The sequence below is a fragment of the Diplotaxodon limnothrissa genome, linkage group LG23 (genome assembly GCF_057381915.1).
Source record: "Diplotaxodon limnothrissa isolate DT_005_m linkage group LG23, D_limnothrissa_male_GT1.1, whole genome shotgun sequence".
Lineage (NCBI taxonomy): Eukaryota > Metazoa > Chordata > Actinopteri > Cichliformes > Cichlidae > Diplotaxodon > Diplotaxodon limnothrissa.
In genome coordinates, this window is record NC_140617.1 from 4212983 (window position 1) to 4231460 (window position 18478).

The 18478-nt window shown below is 40.4% G+C and overlaps 1 protein-coding gene and 1 long non-coding RNA gene across 2 annotated transcripts; both read left to right on the top strand.

Moving 5' to 3' along the window:
• Positions 1 to 1476: 1476 nt before the first annotated feature.
• On the top strand, positions 1477 to 6685 carry LOC146607314 (uncharacterized). The gene is made up of 5 exons (XR_014905136.1): positions 1477 to 1696; positions 3027 to 3289; positions 3383 to 3554; positions 3939 to 4059; positions 4364 to 6685. It is a non-coding gene; the product is annotated as an uncharacterized LOC146607314 (long non-coding RNA).
• A 2493-nt stretch (positions 6686 to 9178) lies between these two features.
• dnttip2 (deoxynucleotidyltransferase, terminal, interacting protein 2) lies at positions 9179 to 17724 on the top strand. Its single transcript, XM_085347870.1, has 7 exons — positions 9179 to 9258; positions 11038 to 13055; positions 15212 to 15350; positions 15571 to 15666; positions 15816 to 15980; positions 16147 to 16256; positions 17278 to 17724. Exons 1-7 carry the CDS (start codon positions 9184 to 9186, stop codon positions 17372 to 17374), a joined length of 2700 nt encoding a protein of 899 aa, XP_085203996.1. The 5' UTR covers positions 9179 to 9183; the 3' UTR covers positions 17375 to 17724.
• Positions 17725 to 18478: the final 754 nt, after the last annotated feature.

Consider the following 18478-nt stretch of genomic DNA (forward strand, 5'->3'; position numbering starts at 1 on the left):
CAAAAACATATACTTTTATTAACAGGATAAAACAGGTTTTTTGTATCACTAATTGCCCAGTGCGATTACAGCATACAATATTATTGTCACTGCTACATTTCTGTGATGCTACCAGAAATTATTTCCACTACTAATTAATTACCGTTGAGCTCAAAGGTTATATTAATAAACGGTTAACGAATGTGTATTTATGAAGACGATTTGTGAGACTGGTAAACTTATGATACGTACGATGGTCTTTACTTTCTACACGGTGCATTTCAAGGTCCTGCACCCATCCGTCGGTAAACTGTACCTGGGCTTGTTGCAGTGACCTGAAGTTACTAAACTTCATGAGTGTGTGCACTCACTCCAAGAACCGTATAATTATAAATATGCATATAAATATGCTAAGATGAGATAGCTGACTTCATCTAACTAGCAAATGTTTTCCAGGCTACGTTGGTGATACAGTTTTTTTTAATGTGTATGATATTTTTGTCATGCGATTTTAAAGCTGGTCCTACAACCGCATCCAAGAATAACATGCAGCTTATCTCAGAACTGTCGGTGAAAATTATTCTTGGAGCTAAGTTTAATTGAGCTGCATTTTAAAGAGGTGCAATTTCACAATTTGTGTATATTTTCTAAGTTCACTATTTTGTATGTGTTGAGAAAAACACAGATTTTAAAATTACATGGTCTAATATTTACATTTAGCATATAACTGCAACATTATTTTTTCGTTTGTTTTTTTTAAAGACTCGAAAGGACTTGAAATTCAAAGTTTCAGACTTGTGACTTGACTCGGACTTTTACACCAGTGACTTGAGACTCGACTCTGACTTGCCTGACATTACTTGAGACTTGACTTGAGACTTGAGGATAAAGACTTGAGACTTACTTGAGACTTGCAAAACAATGACTTGGTCCCACCTCTGGAGAAGCGTATGTGGAAAGAGGGAAATTATAACTTGTGGGGAGCGGGATTTTTCATGCTATATAATATTTACATTCCTTCGGTTATAAAACCGTTAACATGCGTGTGACGGTTGGGTACTCGGGTGGTGGTATGATGGGAGTCTGAATTAGACTTTAACCTGTAAAGCAGACAGACATGTGAGCTCATATAACTCTGTTCTGTTATGCTCTTTTTTTTTTTAACCATGTACTTTTTTTTTAAGATGACATCAAAAATTTTACCCTCACCTCCCAATCTTGCTCATGAGATTAATCAGAGGGAGAGTATTTTAAAAGTAAATGACTTTTAAATGTGTCGTTTAAAAGCACTGGAATCTCCGTGCCGAGGAGATGTGAAAAAACTTTTGAGGAATACGTTTGTATTTGTGAATCGCAGACAGGGTCCAGGAACTCCTCGGAATTTACTCGTACTGTAAAACATGTTTAACATTAAGTGTCTCCTGTAAGTATATCATGAATTGGGTGTTGATAAAATGAAGACCTGGAATCGACGGTGCACAGCAAAAATGCCAGTGTTGATTTTTCAGTGTTAGTAGATTTCAACAGAGTTCCGAGTTAGTTCAACACTTAATCGAGTTAAAATAACACATCGGGAGTTGATTCCTGAAAAGTGTAAGTGTAGATTTTAGTCGTTACTGCATTTTAACACTGTGGGTGTTAAATTAGACCACACCTTCATTTCCTGTGGAGCTTCGCAATCCAGAATCTTCGGTCGCCATTTTTTCTTGCTGATGCGGTAAGTTTTATTCGGTTAAATATTAAGTTTTAGATTGATGTTAGAACAAGTAACATGATAACTAGTAAAAGAAATAGTATTTATATCAAAATACATCATCTTTAAGTGTCATATTTGAATTTTAACTGTTTTTGTTAAGCTGGGCTACTGCTAGCTAGAACTCTGCAAAGTACCAGTTTCTTTCCTAATATTCATTTAGCATAATCTGGCTATTGGCAGACTGTAATGAATATTACATGTTAATATATTTCACAGTTTTTATTAAATGCCTTTTATTTATTTTCGAATTAAACTGCCAAAGCCTTAGGGTCAGTGGTCTCAAACTCGCGGCCCAGAGGCCACTCGTGGCCCAAAGGCCACTTGCGGCCCACGTCAGGTGAGGTGAAGAAGTATAATGCAATTTGGCCCTTAAAGTGACTTTTTTTTTGTCATTAGCCAAAAATGATTTAATATAAAGGCAATGAGGGCAGAGTGTTACCGGCCCTCATGGGTAGTGTAGTCCGTGCTGCGGGGAGAACGTGTGGAACTGCCCCTCCCGTTGTGTGTTTGAGCGCGAGAGAGGGAGAAAGTAAGAGCTGTTACCGATGAGAAATGGAAGAAGAGAGCATGTAAATATAATAATAACCACTGCCGCCAAAATGAGTGCCTGCTTGTAAGAAAGCTGTTAAGATTCGACTGTACACTGTGTTCGCTGACAGTAAAGCTACAAGCCCGACAACCCAGCGTATTGGCCAGAGGTGTCATTACCACGGTTCAGAGCCGCGGACCTGGCCGAGGTAACAAGAGAGTACAAACATGTGGAGGGATTGGCTTTGTTAGTTCAGTGAGAGTCAAAAACTAATGTGTACACTTATTTCTGCATTTTTATTTTGTTAAATATGAATAAAATTACAGCAGAAGTGCTGCAAAGTGTCTGACCAGAAAGAGAGGACCATTGTGTTAATTTGGTAGTTCAATTAAAGGCATCGGTTAGTTAAGAGGGAGAGGGGGGGATGCGTTCATATTTGCAGTTTTGTCTTGTTATACAATATTTGAAATTTAAAAACGAACAAACCAAACGCTACATTGTCAGGAATATTTGTGGGGAGGGTTTTTATCGCTTAAAATATATAAAAAATAATAAAATAGAAATATGGTTCCTACTAACCCCTGTGATAGTTGAGAGAATACTGTATTGCAGTCATGTTACACAGCTTGTACTACTTAAAAAATGGATCAAGGATGTTTTTCTTAACAAAATTAATTTTAACTCAGTCTAAAGGGACTAGACATGCTAGATATTTTGCAAAGAAATGGTGTTATATGCTGGACCTTATTTTACTCTTGGCAGGTGGTGATATGCTGGTTCCCGAGAAGAGATGAACTAATCAAAGTCAGCTTTTCAAGACAGCCCCAAGACTCTTCGCAACTTGTGTTCAAATGTGAGGCCGTTGTCAGGTGATAAATGCAAGGAAGAGGCACTCAACTGACATGAAACATGTCAAAGACAACATGAAGGTGACATTTCAACATAGGCAAAAAGTGGTTCAAGAACCTGCCATAGCTTCTACTGTCCTGGACCTTTTCCCAAGATTTCTGGATACACCTGGCTTGGTAAGGCATAAAATAATTTAATGACTGCTTTGTGGTTCCTTTGTTTGTTTTCTTGTTAATGTGTTGTTTCTGTTGTTACACTTTGTGTTTAAGATTGACCAAGACTTCACAATGCTGTTTTTTGGGGAGGAAGTGTCTGGTAAGTTCCTTGCAAAGTGGCCAACATTCTTCAAGCCAAGGATCATCAAAGATTGCAAAAATCTGTCCCAGAGTACAGAATTGGATGAGCTGCTCATTTCTGCACAGCGTTACTCTAACGAGGCTGGTAAGTGTAAGTTGGAAATGGTAGATTTTGCATGCCTTTACAGCATTTGCTTAATTCCCACAACACAATATATCACTCATTTCTGTATGGTATGAAAACAAGCTTACAAACATGTTAAACCTGAAATGACATTTAATGTAGTTTGAACACAAAAAAAGTTACATAATCTTACTATTGTTATGACTCGATATCTACTTCACTTGGTGGCCAGAAGATTTTAAGTCTCTAGAAATGAATTTTTATACCAAGGCGCTGGAAAACTGCCTTATTAGAAAAATTATCAGGTGTCTAAAATGTCATCATGGTATTACATAACGTGGAAAAATGACTGCTGTGGTCCTTTAAATGACAGTAATTGTGATGATCTTAATTTCTATTCTGTAGTTTGGGACTGCGAGGCGGCTGCCCTCTTTTGCTGCTTCACTTCACTCCATCATCTAAGGGAAGGACGTCTTCAAAGATTAGCACATCAGATGCTGCTCACCACCTAATGAAATTCATCAAGGTATGCTTTTTAGAATTGTATATTTCTCTTTTGATGAGAACAGATGCAAATTATCAACGGCTGATATTTTAAGATGGCAAGGTGATCCAACCTGCAGCAGATGTATCTATCCCAGACAAGCTTGGTGTTGCAGGACTGACATGTCATTGTTTCTATTAAAACTAAATGTACACATTGAAACAAAAATAATTGTGCGCGCGGAGTGAAACATTTTAATATTGTCATAATTTCAAACAGCAATGCCTCAACATCAGATTATCAATTTTGTTTAATGTGAATCACTTGGTTTCTTTCTCTCCCTCAGGTGGGAGGTAGCACAGAGGCTTTTCTTAAGGCTGGCCCCACTCAGCCATTCGTCCTGTGGGTTGGAGAAAGAAAGAACATCATCCAAAGTTTCTACCCAAAGTTTCTACATTGTCCTAGATCAAAAGGTCATTCCCTGTGTGACACAGATGGGAGATGCAGGTTTTGACAAGGCAAAACTTTTCAAGGCACATTTTTTAATTTGCCGTGTCCTTTGATAAGGCATTGGACAACTTCTACACATTCATCCAGACCATCAAGTGTATGGCATTGATGTTGGCAGCGTGAAGGACAGTCCTCGGGTCAATGAAACAAGAGGAAGTCTTCACTGTACGGTTTAAAGATATCCACTATTCAGCACTTTGACTGGAAATGTTCATCTGTTACATTTGCAAGATACACCACACAAGTTGCTCAGTGTTATTTAGACATTTGAAGTTCCAGCATGGTTTGTACCCAGGAAAGTTTTTACGTTTGACCTGTGGAGAGCCTGGATGTTCATTTATCTTTCACACGTACTCTGGTTACAAGCGGCACTTATTCCGAGCACATGGAGACTGCGTTCACTCTGAGGTCATCAACAATTTTGAGCCTGTACCTAACGATGGAACCTCTGTTTCACAGCCTGTAAATGTGGCTCATCCCATGACAATAACTACACCGGTTCCAGTTGAAAAAAGGCAAATACTGAACATGTGCAGCTCTGTTATTGCTCAAGTACAATCATCAGGAGTTCCTGAAAGTACTGTACAGTGTTTAGTTGGTTCATTGGAGGAACTGGTTAATGACATCCATGCACATGCAAAACAATCTGTTGTCGACTGTTTGTCAACTGATACATCAAGAGAAACCTTAGAAAAAGTTGAGGATTGCTTTGATCAGCTTGAAAATCCATTTTCATGTCTTAACACAGAATCTAAAAGGATAAGATATTTTGAGCAAAAATGGAAAATAGTTGAACCCATAGAGCATGTTCTTGGTGTGCGTTTTGATGTACGCAAAGATAGAACAACAGGGACATACAGGCAAGTTCCTGTCAATGATAAATTCATGTACGTTCCTATCATGGGATCCCTTTCATCTATGTTTCGAAACAGTGAACTTTGTAGCAGTTTCCAGAAAAAAAAACTAAACATGGAGGGATTGTACAGAGATTTAAATGACGGCTCCTACTTCAAAAATCACAGTTTATTCTCACAACAAGAACATGCTCTCCAGATCCAGCTCTACTATGACGATTTTGAAACTGCTAATCCTTTAGGCTCAAAAAAGGGGGTGCACAAACTTGGTTGTATTTATTTTGTTTTGAGAAATTTGCCACCAGAGTTAAATTCTGTGGTGATGAACATTCATCTTGTAGCCCTTTTTCATTCAGAAGACTTAAAAAAATATGGGTTTGATCCTATCCTAAAGCCACTTGTTGATGATCTAAAGATTTTAGAGACTGAAGGAATGCAAGTGCCCTTTTCAGCCACACCTGTGAGAGGTTCGCTTTTTCAGATTACAGGTGACAACTTGGCTTTACATAGCATTTTTGGTTTTGTTGAATCATTTAGTGCAAACTATTGTTGTAGATTTTGTTTAACTGATAAGACAGAGTTGCAGTCAGTTTTTAGTGAAGATCATGTAGGCTTAACACTGCGTTCCAAAGAACTTCATTACAAACACTGTGGTGCCATTCAACAAAATCCTGCTTTGGCCTCAACATTTGGTGTAAAAAGAAATTGTTTACTCAATTCACTTCGGCTGTTCCATATTTCAGACAACTATGCTGTAGACATAATGCATGATCTACTAGAGGGAGTGGTGCAGTATGAGTTAAAGCTTGTGTTTCAGTACTTGATTAAGACCTCTTTGATATCCTTGAATTCATTGTCACAGAGAATTATAAGCTTTAACTACGGATATGCACAGAGAAGGAACAGGCCAGGTGGGCTAAAACTGGATGACAACAGCAAAGATCTTGGGCTTAATGCTGTGCAGTCATGGTGTCTTTTGCGGAATAGCCCATTGATTTTTGGAGATATCGTTTGCAGAAATGATGGACATTGGAACTTGCTACTTTTGTTAGTTCAAATTGTGAACATTGTTTTTTCACCCATTATAACTCATGGCATGACTTGCTATTTGAAACATCTGATTGCCGATCATCACAAGGCTTTCAAATCTCTCTTTCCAGAACGGAATTTGATTCCAAAGCACCACCTAATGATCCATTACCCACGCTGCATTAGAAAAATTGGGCCACTCATACATATGTGGTGCATGAGATTTGAAGCAAAGCACAAGTTCTTCAAAAGATCTGTAAAGAACTTTAAAAATATCACAAAAAAACATCAGAATCAATTAGCCTTTCATTTTGAAAATTTTTATTTTAAAAGATTACAGTTCGGCCCCATTAATGAAGTCTTGGCCAGCAGCTTAAAAGGCAGTGAAGCACTGAATAAAATGTTTGATGTTTCTTCTATTGTTTCTACAACTTCCTGGGTCAAAAGTTATGGTACAGAATATCAAGTTGGGATGTATGTTTGTTCTGGTGTTGAAAATGAGATGCCTTTGTTCAGTAAGATTGTCAGTATAATTGTTAGCGATTTCAATACTTATCTTCTAACTTGTAAGGTCTCAACAGTATATTTCAATGATCACTTAAATGCATTTGTTATTGAGGATGGATTAGATGTCTTTGCACTGATCTCTGTAGATGATCTGGTGTACTATAGACCTTATGATAGGCAATTTTCAAATGGCACTGATGACAAAATGTACATTGTCCCATACTGTAATTTTGTATGACTTGTTTACTTGTGGTGTATCTGAATACAAAGTATTTTGGAACGTTAATGTCTTGTATTTCTTTGTAATGGGTGGATGTTGGGGGTTAATTGTAGCAGTAGAGATATCAGAGATTAATGGGAGTTTATTGTAATCTGGTGGTATTAATGATTTGACTGACACTAGTGTTAGTGTTAGAAAATTAACACTATTCAGAGTTGAATTTTTTAACACCAGGGCTAGTGTAAAGTACCACCAACACTATTCTGTGTTAATTTTTAACACTTAACACCAGTGTAGAATATTTTTGACACTGGTCAGTGTTACTCAGTGTTAATTTTTAACTCTGTGCAGTGTTAAAATAACACTAGCTCGTTGTTAAAAATATAACACTTTGAAAAGTGTTAATTTAACACTCAAAAGAGTGGACACATATAGACACTTTTCTAGTGTTAAATTTAACACTCACAGTGTCAATTTAACACTGGCGATTTTGCTGTGTGGGGTGAGGGGTTTAAAAAGATTGGGCTTGTGTAAATGTTAATGAAATAAAATAATTAACACTGGTGAATAATTTCCTCCTGCAGAGTATTTGGGGTCAGTCTTCATTTGAATTGATTCGATTAAAAAACAGGCTTTTTGTAATGTTACGCCAGCAAGTTTATGATTCAGTTAGCATGGTTTAAACACCACAGCCTGCCTGCGTTGTTGCTGACCGCGTACATCCCTTTATGGCCTCGGTCCACCCACCCTCTGATGTCACAAAACTCAACTTCAAGCTGCTTTCTTCTATGTGATAATCAGTGAACTGAAATGATCTCCATGGTCCAATACAACAGAGCCCCTTTGTGGGAACAGGAGATCAGCATCATGGATGTGCAGCCAGCAAATCTGCCGACTAGACCCTGAGGAATTAAGGCATCTCTGAAGGCTAAATGGGGTCTAAGCCACTAGCAAGGTGTACCAAGTGTATACTTTCCTAAGTCCTATGCAGCTAGACCTCCTTTGCTGATACAAGACTTAATAGAGGGATCTAAAGTGGTTAAATTAGCCTTTGCGTCAGTGAGAAGTTTAGCTAAACATTTAGCTGAAATGTCTAAACATAAGAATTTCAGCTGCTGTAGTAAAGAAAGAAACAAGCAAGAAATATCGGTGTAAAATTGCAGAAAAACTTTGGCAGCTTATTTGCCTGACTGCTGTAAGTATAAAACAAAGTTTCACTAATTCACAGAAAATATGAAGCAATATGTTATTTATTTATAAGAATTATTAAGAATTTGTCCAGCTGGCTGGATTTGAGTCTTTGTCGGGCCGATTTTGACCTCCGGGCTTTATTTTTGACACCCCTGGCTTAATATGCAAGCTTGTGTTGTTTTAATAAAGAACATAGTAGTAGATAGTATCCCCCACCCCAATTTTTTTATGCTTTATGACACAATTTTGGTTATTTTGTCATTTTGTGCTCCTTTATCAAAACAGAGCATGCAATTTAGGTTGTTTTGCTCCTGATTTTGAGCATTAGGCTTTTATATCTAATAATTAACCGTCTCTTTGCGGTCTAAACCCAACTGGAAACGTTAATAGTTGCTTAAAACTGACACAGATGGGCCCAATTAGTGATTCTTAGCAGTTTATCAAAGGATATATTAAAATTAGGGATTGTATGTTAACTTAGTGTGACCAACCGTCCTCTATTTTTGCATTTGTTGACTTGTAAAAGCCTACATGACATTTTTTATTCCACCATTCATTAACCTCACAGAGAAGGCATCGTTTAAATATGTTGAAGTTTTCTTTAAGCAAACTGTATTATTAAAGTTCTTCATGACTGGGCCAAGTGTCCTCTTGGTCACCCTAGTTAACTCTCACTGAGTAATTCTTCCAATACAACAATTACAATAGTTATAATAATTATAATAAATAAACTACAACTCGAGAGTTAGTCGGCTGCTCTGTGATCTGCTGTTAGGCCTGTGTCTCATTTCCGTTCATTTGACTAGTCGGGTCTAGCCTTCATGCCGGAAGTGAGTAGAGTTGTGAGAGAGCAAGATGGTGGCCACCAGGAGAGGAGTGCGTGTGAGCTCCCCAGCTAAAACAGACCCGGAGCAGCGCTCTGAGGTCCAGGTACGTGTCACAGAGGGAGATTATTGGAAGCTGCAGATGTTCAGGTGTCACCTGGAGGTCCAGGTAGTGAGTTATACGCCTGGCACGTGTGTGAGAGCTGATGTGTGGATCTGCCCCAGCTTCACGTGGACTTCACCCTGTACCAGCTTGTGTTCATGTTGTGAGGGATCCGCGCAGAAAACAGAAACATGCGGACTAAGTAACAGCATCTCTTAGTTTTAGTTTCTTCTCCTACTCGTGTTTTCTGTCTAACTCACATAAAGTGCTGCTTGAGTAAACATCTCATGTTATTGTGTAAATATGACCTAAAAATCAACAGATTTCCACATAAAGTGCTAAAAGTAGATCACGAGAAGGCCCACATTAATATATTCGACTCCAGTTATATTTCTGTATAACAAAACTACGCGAACCTCAAGAAAAAGGTGGTAATGAGAAGCTATTAACTGTTTATTTATTAGCTGTTAGCTTAATATAGCTATTAGGATTTCTAACGCCACATAATGGTGGAGATGAGTTAATGCACAAATACATTGGGCCAAGTTTATTGTAGAGAATTTAAAAAGTAGGTGTAAAAACCTTTTTAGTTAACTGTTAGGCTAAAAACTAAAACGAATTTTAAAAAATTCAGTTTTAGCCATGGTTGTATATGTTTATTGCAAGTGTGTTTGTATTGTTTTTACTATTTTGCTGTGAAATTTTTAAAGGTTTAGTGTGCACGGTTTCACCACTAGATGTCAGTAGACCGAGGCGTTCGATCAGCCGAATTACGTTTTTATTTATCCCTCCCAGTTTAAGTGTGCAATAATCCCGTCTACGGTGGCCGCTGTAGGACAAACAGCTCTGGCGTGTAGGCTGTCAGTCTGCTGTTTACCTCGGCTGGTGTCCGTGTCTGTTTTATGTAGAGGAGGCTGTAGGACTATGAAACTTTCGTTAGAGTGGACCTAACTCCGTTGGACTTGGACACTTAGCGAATAAACTGTCACACAGTGTGAGACTGTAACAAACTGTTTGTCAGAGGGAAACGTGACACTGGAGCCCAACATTAACTTGCATAATTTAGCTGTTATTGTCTTAAAACACCAGGGTCACGTGTCTAATCTACTGACAATAAGTAATTGTAACAACATTAGGAGTAACGCAACATTTTTATACATGTTTTCGTGTGTTAGACGCCTGAAGGGTGATGTCACTGTACAGCTCAGTCAAACATGGCGGCTTTCACTAACCAGCACCTCGTTATGCATATTTTTGATTGATTAATTCTAAGTTTATGGAAACTCATCAATTTCTTTAAAAAAATTAATAACTCACTAATCAGTGTATATTTATGAGTAAAGCATCCTTTATTATTAAATAACCTAAAACACATATTTGGCCCAATAGTGTAGTGTTATAGACCTAGTGACACATGTGTTGAAGGAAGCAGACAAAAGGAGGAGGATGACAATCTGAAAATATCATTCATAAAATTAGTCTGGAAACTGAAACTCAAATTGAAAACAAAAATGTCAGACTAAAAATAAAAGTTAAAGGATGATAATTCTGATCAGGAAGGCAAGCATAAGGAGACGATTCACTGCTGCGCTGCTCGGGAGTTAGACAGGATTTTTTGTGACACATTAGTATTGGAAACTAGTGCATTTGTTGCAGGATATCAAGCTCTCTGTCTGAGTTCTTGACAGTAAAATGTCACCAGACTTATCTTCTGCTTATCGTCTCAGCCATGTTGCTGTAAACTAGCCTTACCACTAACTGTGCCTTGCTTCTTTCACACAGGCCACTCCTTCCACTGCTCGGAGAACCAGGAGGACTACTAAGCAAGCAGAAAGTCCTACCCACGATGGCGTTCTGGAGTCCTGCAGTCAGCTTGAGCAAAGTGCTGCACAAAATTCAGATTCTCCCTCGACCACCACAAAAAAGAGATGCAGCAGAGCTTCAAGGCTTCACAGTCCAGAGCAGCCCTCCACCCCGGTGGGCTCCATCCATGAGGCGGATGTGTCAGAGGCGGAGTCCTGCTGCTCAGTGGTGTCCGACATTGAATTGCCAGTGACGCGTACCAGGGGGAGGAGACAGACCCGCAAAGTTAACAAGGAAGAGGAGGAGATATCTGAGGTGGAGTCGTGCTCATCTGCAGTGTCTGCATCAAAACGTGGTCTAAGGAGTGCGAGAAAGAAGGCTGAAAGCTCAGACGCTGCTTGTGTCAAGGTGGAAGATGTAAAAGCTGTCCTGGAGCTGGACACCGGGTCCTGCAGCTCCGTGGTGTCCGATTCCCAGAGAGCCACCAGAAGTCAGAGAAAAGCTCGTACCAGATCGTCTGCCAAACCCCAAACTGGGGAGTCTGAGCTCTCCGACGCTGACAGCTGCATTTCCAGTGTGTCAGGAGCTGATGTGTCCAAGTCCACTACTCGCAGAGCTACGAGATCCAGAAGAAAAACTAGTCCCATTCCTATGCATCTAGACGAGCCGTCAGGAAGCTCTCAGTCTCCGGCTCCAACACGTCGACAGACCAGGGCAGTGAGAGGAAAGGCTGCAGCCCCTGCAGAGCTTAGTGAACCTCCGTCTTGTGACTCTGAAGGATTTGAGTCCGGGCCTACTTACAGTTTGACCAGTCGCAGAAGTGGGAGGACCAGGTCGACAACTCTCAGAGCCATGGATTCAGACTCAGACGCTATGGATGTGCATTCCCAAGTGGGGACCCCCAGCTCCACGCGAGCCAGAGGGACCCCCTGCAGCAGCCGCACAGGCTCGGGGAACAGCAGCCGGGGTGCTCCGGCCTCCAGGCGCTCAGCCAAGGACTGCAGCATCGTTGTAGAAAATGTATCAGAATCTGCCGAGGAGGGCAGCACATTAAACGATTCTAAATTAGAAAGCACACTGATTGCTGAGGATGCAGATGAAACGGTGGTGGAGGAAGATGAGAGCCAAACGGTAGAAGATCACGAGGGTGTGAATAGTACCGAACTGTCGTCCACGAAAGCGGGTAGAAAAAAGGAAACGGATTTCGCCTCTAAAGAAGATTCCCATGCATCTCCCTCAGAACCTGTGAGCGAGCCTGCAGTGGTCAGCAAAAACCAGCAGGAGGAGCCGTCTGCTGGAAATAAAGACGAGGACACTTTAGAGATGGAAGTGATGCAGGAAACAGTCCCATCACCAGAGCGGTTAGAGCCTTGCCAATCAGTTACAGAAACAACATGTGAGAGGGCCTTGGAAACCACAGAGGAGGCCAAGGAGACGCAGAAAGCTGTGGACCTCCTCCCACCTCTGCCAGATGAGTCTGTGGATGATGATGTCATCGTAGAAAACCGGCCTAGTGTGGGGGAGGAAATGGAAGTCAGCACATCTCAGCAGGTGGTTGAGTCCATTCAGGTAACATCATATCAGCAGCACAAGGTTACAGCAGGTTCTGACTCTGAACCCAAAGACGTCATCGTGGAGAAGAGGACAGCAGTCAGTCTGCTGGACAGCAGTGATGAGGAGGAGGAGGATGAGGAGGAGAGGGAAGTTTCTGAAGAGGAGGATTCGGGATACATGGGGAAGGAGAGGAGAGGGGGAATTTGCAGAAAGTCAGAAGCTGGAGCTGCATCAATTGAGGGACTGTTTATGATTGACAAGCGGCCGGGAGAAGACGCAGATGAGCTGTACTACAAAGAGGAGCGATGGGATGAAGAGGCAAGCACGCAGAAAGGAACTGAGGAGGAGGAGCAAGACGAGGAGTTTGTGGATGAGGCTGGCGACGAGGACGAGGATGATGACAACGATGCTAAAGTCCTGTTCTCGAGCAGAAACTCTCATGTGTAAGTACATTAGAGGAATTAGATTAAAGGAAAAACCTGAACCTTTGGAATCTGTGGTTTGGGCGCAATGGTCACTTGAATCAAGGCAAATGGTTTTGTAGTGCTCATCTTTATCCTGTAATGAAACATTTTTATCCAGATGGGAGTGGTCTATTCAAGGAAAGCAATACCTCCATCTACAGAGCAAGAGGGGTCATTTCATAGTTTGATAATAATCAAAATACCAAATACATTAGAATATTTTGGTAACCATTTAGCTCAGGGGTTTCCAACTCCAGGCCTCAGGGCCGGTGTCCTGCAGATTTTAGATCTCACCCTGGGTCAACACACCTGAATCAAATGATTAGTTCATTACCAGGCCTCTGGAGAACTTCAAGACATGTTGAGGAGGTCATTTAGCCATTTAAATCAGCTGTGTTGGATTAAGGACGCATCTAATGCCTGCAGGATACCAGCCCTGAGCCCTGGAGTTGGACACCCCGATGTAGATGATTATCAGATTTAAAAAATGTAGATGTGTAGGTACACTTTATTTCATTAAATGGTTTGAAAGTTTCAGTTCAATGTTATTTATACAGCACCAAATCACAATAACAGTCACCTCAAGGCGCTTTATATTGTAAGGTGAAAAGAGAAGAGAGAAAAAAAACCCCAACAATCACATGACCCTCCATGAGCAAGCACTTTGGCGACAGTGGGAAGGAAAAACTCTCTTCTAACAGGAAGACACCTCTGGCAGAACCAATTTTGAGCAATACTTTATTGAACACAGTCGTTTGACACTTCAGAAAGGACAACTTTTTTTACCGCCTTCTAGGGCTGTGCGATATGACCAAAATCTCATATCCCGATATAAGAATTCTATCGTCCGATAATGATATAAATCACAAAAATGTAACATTTTCTGTAAATTCTGTGAATCTCGGGCAGCTCGACTTGCGTGAAGTGTTTCCAGCTGTGCGTCATGTAGCTGGAGTCCAGTGTTTTAACCGATGCATGAAACAATACATTTTTAGACATAAGTTGTAACAGCTGCCGTTTTCTTTGTGAGTATTTATTACACTGCGTGCTGCGGGGAAAAGCCTGTTCTAACGTTAGAGTCTAAGGTTTATTTTTAGCACCTGGCGGCTCTTTTTTAAATTCTCATCCGTAAATAATCGGCTCTTTCACGTGATTCAGTTTATTTTGAAAAGTCTCAACAGGATCTTGAGCTTTATTGTGAAAGGTTTATGTGGAACATAAACAAGCGGACACACGATGCTGTTACCGTCGTTGTTGCTAACCACAACGCATAAAAACAGGCGCTTGTCCGTCTGTAGTGTGGTTATATAAAATATAAGATAAAGAGAGAACTTTAAGAAATTAATATAGCCACTACAGTGACCATCAAAACGATGAAAAAAATTGCCGTAAACAGTTTATTTTGCGACACCACGAAACAAACGATAGCGTAAAATGAAACGTTTTTATATCATCATCCGATATATATCGTTAGATCGAACAGCCCTACCGTCTTCTCTGATGAGAAGATCGATTCCACACAGTAAATGTAACGCTGGTTAGCTTAGCATAGAGACTTGAAACCAGAAATTATTAGCTTGGGGAAAAATCCGCACCAGTACCTCTACTACATCATATTACTGTTGCCAGGTATCATTGATAATGATGGCGCCGATGAAGAAATTTAGCAGCAACCTGAAGCACAAATTAACCTTTTACAAAAAAAAAAAAAAAAAAAAAAAAATCAAGCCAAAATAATGTCCTAAGACCTCAGAGCTCTGTGGTGTTTAAAAACTTTTAGGTACAATAATGTTAGGGACTATTTGCAGCTGCGCATTGAGACACATTTGGTGTTATATGCTATCTGGCAGCATGCACTGTGTATGTGGGACTGTAAATATATAACATTTATTATAAACAATCATGTATTGTACGACGGGGCGGCACTTTTAGGTGTTTTATTATTTGAGGACAGCAGTGTATCTGCAGCACAGCTGAATATGTTTGCATCAGCTCTTTTTGTGAGGTTAGCATGCAGACGGTGGAGCCAGGTGTTCAGACACATCGTTAGATTTTATTATACCTGTGCAGAGGTGAGAAATGAGACACGACTGCTCCTCCTGAGGAATTTTTTTTCCTGTGCCTATTAATTTCAGGAAAGAGTTGTCCAGCCGTATTGACCCCGGCCTCAAAGTGAAGGAGCTCGGGGGTTTATACATCAGTTTTGATGGCAGCAAATCAAAGCCTGTCTCCAGTTCACTGCAAAAACTAAAGGAAAAGAAGATCCAAGATGAGGTAAATAAGCGATTGATTTCTTTCTTTCCCCCCTCTTCTTGAAGGTGATCTGTGGTGTAGAATGAATAATGAACTCCAAAGCTATGCAAGGGCGATGAGGTGGCGCTATTAAAGGTTTCTCTACAGTTCTCACTGACTTTGACCTTTTTATCTTGGAGCAGTGGAGTGTTCTGACAGTTCAGTTGTTTTTGAGAGTTGTGGTTTGTGTTGATGTCCACAGGTGATGAAGAAGAGTGTGATTGGACCAGACTTTGAAAAGAAGGATGCTGTGCCGCCATACAGTGAATCCAAACATGCCCTAAAGCTGAAACGCAGAGTAAGTTTGAAAAAAAATTGCTTTGATTGGTCGATTCTAGTTTTATTCTCTGCATTTGTGCAGTCACCTGTGACACATACCTAAAAGAGTAAACGGTAGTCATCACAAACGTTGTTTCTTAGCAGTCTGCATCACTTTTCTTTCCCCAGGCAGAGAGGGAGAAGTCAACAGGGGATGGTTGGTTTAACATGAAGGCCCCGGAGATCACTCAGGAGCTGAAAGGAGACCTCCAAGTGCTGAAGATGAGAGCATCCTTGGATCCTAAGAGGTTCTACAAGAAGAACGACAGAGATGGCTTTCCCAAATACTTTCAGGTCGGTGGAACTGTCCTCCTGCTTCTTAGTTCTTTACACTCGTGGTTATCAATATTGATTTTGTAAAAGTTGGTTAACTTTGTTTTTATAGTCCAGAGCACTCAGGGACTACACTATCAATATCAGTGCGTGTGCTGAGTGTGATGTTTTCCTGTGTGTGTTGCAGGTTGGTACAGTGGTGGACAACGCTGCTGACTTCTATCATTCCCGTATCCCTAAGAAGGAGAGGAAGAGAACCATTGTGGAGGAGCTGCTCGCTGACGCAGAGTTCAGACAGTAAGTGGGCACCTGCAGTGGGTGTGGTTTTATTATGAGACATCTCCCCTTCCACCCTCTACCTCCACTGGGCATGTAGACTTGGAAATACTCACTCAAAAATTAACAGAAATTATATATTTTTCAGTCACTTTAAATTATATATGGTTAAGAGCATAAAAGGAACCACAATGCCACCACTATGTCAGCCGACAAATTATTGTAGACATTTAGTTTGTGCATCCTCAGGTGTAGTTGGAAAAGTAAAATTTAAATGGGTTTGTCCGTGTGGGTCTGCATTCACATCACGGTAGTTTTAACCACTTGAGCTTAACGGCAACTAGACTTCTTTTTAAGTTTCTAGATGTTTCACGTCATCCAAAAGGCTCTTCGCTTCTGACAGGTGATGAAATATTTCACTTTTAGTGAGGTTGTCATGTTCCAGATAGTCCTGAGTCGTTAACCCACCCCGTCGTCATTGGAGTCGTTAGTCACATGATGAGACAGCATGTGAATTTTTGCATGTGAATTGTTGAGGAGCAAAGGTCATTTACATCCGCCTGGAACAGCCATCGCTGAACTAATGTGGAGGCCTAAGCTACGTGTAACGCAGTATTGAGATCCCTTCCCAGGCAATTTAACTCCCACTCACACCTTGACCTACCTGAATGACACATGATGTCAGGGTGGGGCAGTGTCCACCTTCAGGGGAACCACACTACCAGTTAAATTCGTAGCGCTTCCATTAGCTGTTAGAACCTCACAGGTGAAATGCTTTTTTTGAACGAGGTGACTTCTTATTCACGCTTACCAAGATAAGCATGAAACACAGGACTAAATATTTCTGTCCGTCACAAATAATTACAGACATTTACAACACGTGTCTGTTCCAGTTCTTCATTTCTGAGGCGTAGAATTATCTGACTCGTACATTTAGTGATCTTTACCTTTGCTACGGCAGAGAAATAAAACTAATTTACAAGCCACAGTTACTGGATACAAAAAGACAAACATTAAATACACACTTTCCTTCTCTTCCCAGGAAAAACAAAAAGAGGTACCAGCATGTTATGGCAGAGAAAGCAGCACAGGAAGCTGGCAAGAAGAACAGGAAGAAGAAGAAATTCCATAAGAAGTAAATCTGAAGACTTGATGTGATGAACAGTGACTCTGAGGGGCGTTTCTCTCATTTAGAAATGAAGCTCATCAATACAAAATGGCTTTTTGAAGCATTTTTAATGTTTTGGAAATTAAACACTCATTCATGACACTTCGGATAGACTGTTTACATGTGTGTACATCAAGAGGCTGGCTGTATAAAACACACAGTCCCAGACAAGTTGATTCAGTAAGAACAATATTTTAAAACATCCTTGTATAGTCCTCATTAAATATGGTGTACATGCTCATATTTACATCTGAACTTTTAGTTTTATCAATTCAAGTGTAAATGCTTTGCTGCACAGCAATCAGTCCCACTAAAATACACAGCATGAACAATTAAAAAAAATTTAAAAATCATGGTGCAATTCATTAATTTTCTAAGAGCTCGTGATCTGAAACAAAAACTTTGGGGTTGTCAAAATGTTCTTTGCTGAAATTTTGGTGTTAAACTTATTGCTCCTGTAATACTGAAAAATCAGGGTTAACCCTGAAGTTACCTTAGCATGGTTAAATCCCTCCACTTACAAGTCTCTGTAAAGTCGTGCAGCTGTATGTTGCATTATGTTAACAACAACCACTCACAAAAACAGCTGCCGAAGAACCAAAACTGCGTCGTTATCTGCTGTAGTTCCAATTCAAGGTGAAACGAGCCTCCACTCTGACAGCAGAATAAAATACCTCTGTGTCACACGACCTGTGTGTCAGTAGCACAGAAACATTACACACACTTCAGATGTTTCGGTGTAAGGCTGTGAAAGCTGTTAAAGCTAAAGCTCTGTGTCTGCTGTGCTTTCATTCAGGATTACCTTTGTTCCTCCTCATTCTCCCTCTCAAATCTCTGCAGTCTCTTGTAGCTCTTGGATCCCAACAGTGGCTCTTGGCTACCGTCTTGTCTCTTCTTTGTGTTGCAAGAGATGAGCCCTTAACAGCTGCAGCTTACATCCACTATGTCACTTCCTACGCGCGCACACGCACATAAACTGTAGCTTCTTTATACCTGAGCCAATTTCACACACAGCTTTAGCGAAATTAGGCGATGTCTCACTTTGGTTACAGCATCAGGTTTTTCCTTTAAAAAA

What these genes read in the sequence shown, in the direction of transcription:
- dnttip2 (XM_085347870.1), top strand. Translation starts at nt 9,184, where the DNA reads ATGGTGGCCACCAGGAGAGGAGTGCGTGTGAGCTCCCCAGCTAAAACA. An exon ending in AGCAGCGCTCTGAGGTCCAG is followed by an intron (nt 9,259 to 11,037) that starts GTACGTGTCACA and finishes TCTTTCACACAG; the next exon opens with GCCACTCCTTCCACTGCTCG. An exon ending in CCCTAAAGCTGAAACGCAGA is followed by an intron (nt 15,667 to 15,815) that starts GTAAGTTTGAAA and finishes TTCTTTCCCCAG; the next exon opens with GCAGAGAGGGAGAAGTCAAC.